The following is a 3705-nucleotide window of genomic DNA, read 5'->3' on the forward strand; positions in this document are numbered from 1 at the left end:
GGCGCTGCCGGGGGACGGGCACGCCGGGACCCCGCGGGAGGGGTGCGGAGGAGCGGAGGGCCAGGTACTGGATGGCCGGCGGGATGGGCGCGGGGCCGGGGCGAGGAGAGGGACCCTGCCCCGTGCCGAGGGCGCGCAGGGCTTGCCGAGACCTTTCCTGACCCCGCTCAGTGAGGAGGCGGCGTTGTCCAGCACAGGTGCCGCCTTTCCCTGGCAGCTTCTCCCGGAGGGGCAGCGTGGTCTGCCCCTGCAGCTCTGGGATCTCCTCGTCTCCTCGGACAAGCGAGGGGCAGAGCGAGAGCGGACGGCGGAAGATGCTGTGCCTCACGGTAGCCTTCCAGTTGCTGCTGGTGCTGGTGCTGTGCAGCCAGGGTACAGAGAGGTGTCCTTCAGCCTTCTGCGAGTGCTCTGACTGGGAGGAATACAAAATCACTTGTAGGGATATCTACTTTATTCCCAGCCTTCCGGAGGACACCCAGACCCTGTGAGTACATTGGGATAGTTGCTGTGATTATTCATACTTTGTAGGCAGGAGATGCTCTAAGTTAATGTCCTGTGAGATGAGGAAGTGGTGAGAGGGGAGAAGTGCTGCAGAATACCTGGGCGGTACAGGATAGAGGGAACGGCGGTGTGCAGACTCTGCATGGGGCAGGAGGAGGTAGAAAAGTGACTCTCAGACCTTAAAGAGCTGTGAAGTGATGGTTCATTGGATCTTAAAGAGTTCGGTAAAATATGGGAAAATAAGTAAGTGGGCTGTTTGTGGGCAAAGTGAGCAGTAGGCTGGATTCTGTGTTAGAGGGTGAGGGGAAGGAAAGATAGATCAAACACAATTTTATGATTAAAAAACTAATAGGAATTGGATGTGTGACCTCACAAAGAGTTCCACAAAATGCCCTGTGCATTTTCAGCTTCTTTGTCAAAGGCGGGGGGGAAAAAAATCCATGGGAACTGAGAATCCAAGTATACTGTCTGGGAGACTGAGTACTTCAGATGAAAGTGTGGAGTATGGGATAAATCAGCAAATTTAAAGCTTGCCAAAGTGTTAGAGTAATGCAGGTACCTCAGCCTAAGTGTTTGGTACATTACAGGCACAGTAGAAGATCTTGTCTGGGTTCCTGCTGCCAGTTGAGATGAGCATCTTGTGTCATATCTGTCAGTTAAACACTGTAGTGAGACTGAAATGGCACCTGTCAGCTAAAACTGAGCAGATGAATCACTCCTGGCTTTTACTTTGTTTCTTGAGGTACAAAAGTTTTATAGTCTTGTCTTAGTTTATGATACCAGTATCATAAAGTCACCCCAGGACAAGTCTCTATGGGAAAGTTCATTTGTAAATATAGATTGCTTTCTGATAAAGTAAATGAATTCAAATTCGGTTGATTTAATTGCAAGGTAAAACAGTAACAGATTGATTAGATTGTATCTTGATAATGATTCTAAGGATTTTATACAAATAAGAACCATTAAATTATTTTAATTTATTTGAATGCTTTTCAGATTTTGTAACACTGAAAGTAAAAGCTTAAATTGGTCATGCCTAGAAAGAAAGAAAAAAGTATTTATGTTATTTCCATTATTTTTGCTTGCCTTTTAATATTTTCGATGGTTAGTATTTTAGGTGTAGTATTTCAGTTAATAAGATTTTAAATTATACGAGTTTTTTGTTATTATACTTTTATATACACAGTTTATTTAGGCTGAAATTCCAGTGATGTTATGACATGCACCAAGTAGTATGGTTTTTGAAAACTACCACGACAAATTAGAAAACACAGCAGTTTCAGTTTATAGGAGAAAATGCCTTTGTACAGGCATTTAAAATAGTTAACAGAAAAAATGAGATCACATCATGAAATTTGATACTTTCCTTGAAATATGCTGGTTTGATTGCTGAGAAATACCTCTCTACATACAGCTCCACAAATAAAGCACTTTGGCCACTGGAATTCTAGTGTTTTAAACACCTGTAGTAATGGGGGATGTAAAATAGTAAGCCATTGTTTTGAAAAGACAAAAACACCCTGTGAAGATCTTATTTCCATGGGAAAAGTAACAAAAAACAACTGAGAAACATTTTTCTGTTTATCTGGGGCAAAATTCAATCATGTGCACTTATTAGAGTGATCATTGCAAACTTCTCAAGACATGTTCTCCCTACCATATCAATAAAATATTCCAGGTAATGACAATTGTGATTTTAAAGTGTATGGCAGGAGCAGTATAACGTGCTGCATAGTCTTTTATTTGAAAGAAAATGGGAGAATTATCTGAGGAAATAAAGAAAATAGAGCTCTTTTCACACACAGCCCCCCCCAGACAAACAAACCACAACACAAACACAAAAAGATATCACATTTTTTTGCTTCATTTTGAAGTTTTCTTTCTGGATAAAGTGTGTTTGTTTTCTTTCTGTTCTCTTATGTAAATTGCTCAAGTCTGGTGGACTGTGCCGAATTCTTTAGTCCCTTGCTCTCTGCAAATGTCTTAATATTTCTTTCCCTTCATATGTTAAATGGCACTCCTAACAGTTACCTATATGTGGTTTTTGTTCAAAGTGCTTTCAGATGCTTCAGATGGATCATTTGCACATGGCATTTAAAAAAACACACAGCATTTTGTGAGAGATTGCAAAGTGTGTGCCCCTGATTCCATCATGTTTTCATCCTTTTGCCAAACAATAGGCAGTAGTTCTGAATCAAAGACAAAAAATATCCCAAAATAATTGAAGCTTCTGTTAACCTTAAGAAAGAACAAATGAACACTTCTTTGAGGTGAAATACGTAACTGTACATATCTGCATATTTTATGTTGAAACTCTCTACAATTTTCCCTAAACGCAGCAAGTTTGTTACTTTAGACAAAGTAATTCTGCTTCTTGGTGGTAATGTGTGAACCTCAAGATTGCCAATTTAAAAACTTTTTTGTGTGGCTATTCAGTTTTGTAGGGTTTGTAGGACTAAGAGACTGGTGAGTCTAGGAATACTTTGCCAGCTTTTGGAGATGATGAGCTCTTTTCAGTGCACAGGATCTTGGAACTCCAATTAAAGTTTCGTTCTGATTATTCAGAACAGTTCTCATTCTCTACCCTACTTTAAGAGAATGGGGCAAGCCTTTTTTTAAGAAATGCTTTAAGAAATTCCAATAAATGCTTATTTCTAACTCTTTTAGTAGAAAAGTGACATGAACTTAAGTGAGAAAAGTGTGTTTATTTAAACTGTTATTTATCTAAATATAGTTAATGCAGGTGCTTATCCAGAATGCCTGAATGCGCAGATATTGATCTTGAAAATGTCCTTTTTTCAGTATAAGATTTTGTTCTTAGTTTACTTACACATACACTTCACCAAAACCCCACTGAACATTTTTCCAAAGATGTAATTGCATCATAATTCTTAAATTATTATAATATGCTTCTTGGTATTATTATGATGACATATTCAGATGGTATCACTATCCCAGCATCACCTCAATGCATTTCTCAATGATTTTCATTTTATAAATTTATTTCTAGTTGCTTTTAATTATTTTTCTTTTGACAATAAAACTAATAAAGTTTCACTTTTTATTCAGTGTGCATTATATCTCCTGCATTCACTTACTAAAATAACTTAATCTCTTTCCCTTCCCTTCCCTTCCCTTCCCTTCCCTTCCCTTCCCTTCCCTTCCCTTCCCTTCCCTTCCCTTCCCTTCCCTTCCCTTCCCTTC

The 3705-nt window shown here is 39.6% G+C and overlaps 1 protein-coding gene across 1 annotated transcript in view; it reads left to right on the forward strand.

The window, feature by feature from the left end:
- The first annotated feature begins 273 nt into the window (after positions 1-273).
- Positions 274-3705, forward strand: part of TSHR (thyroid stimulating hormone receptor) — a 46296-nt gene continuing 42864 nt past the window's right edge. Inside the window, exon 1 of the mRNA XM_015629986.3 lies at positions 274-484. Within this exon, the coding sequence (XP_015485472.1) occupies positions 315-484 (170 nt within the window). The 5' untranslated portion in view covers positions 274-314. The remainder of the gene's footprint in view (positions 485-3705) is intronic.

Source organism: Parus major, chromosome 5, assembly GCF_001522545.3.
Source record: "Parus major isolate Abel chromosome 5, Parus_major1.1, whole genome shotgun sequence".
NCBI lineage: Eukaryota > Metazoa > Chordata > Aves > Passeriformes > Paridae > Parus > Parus major.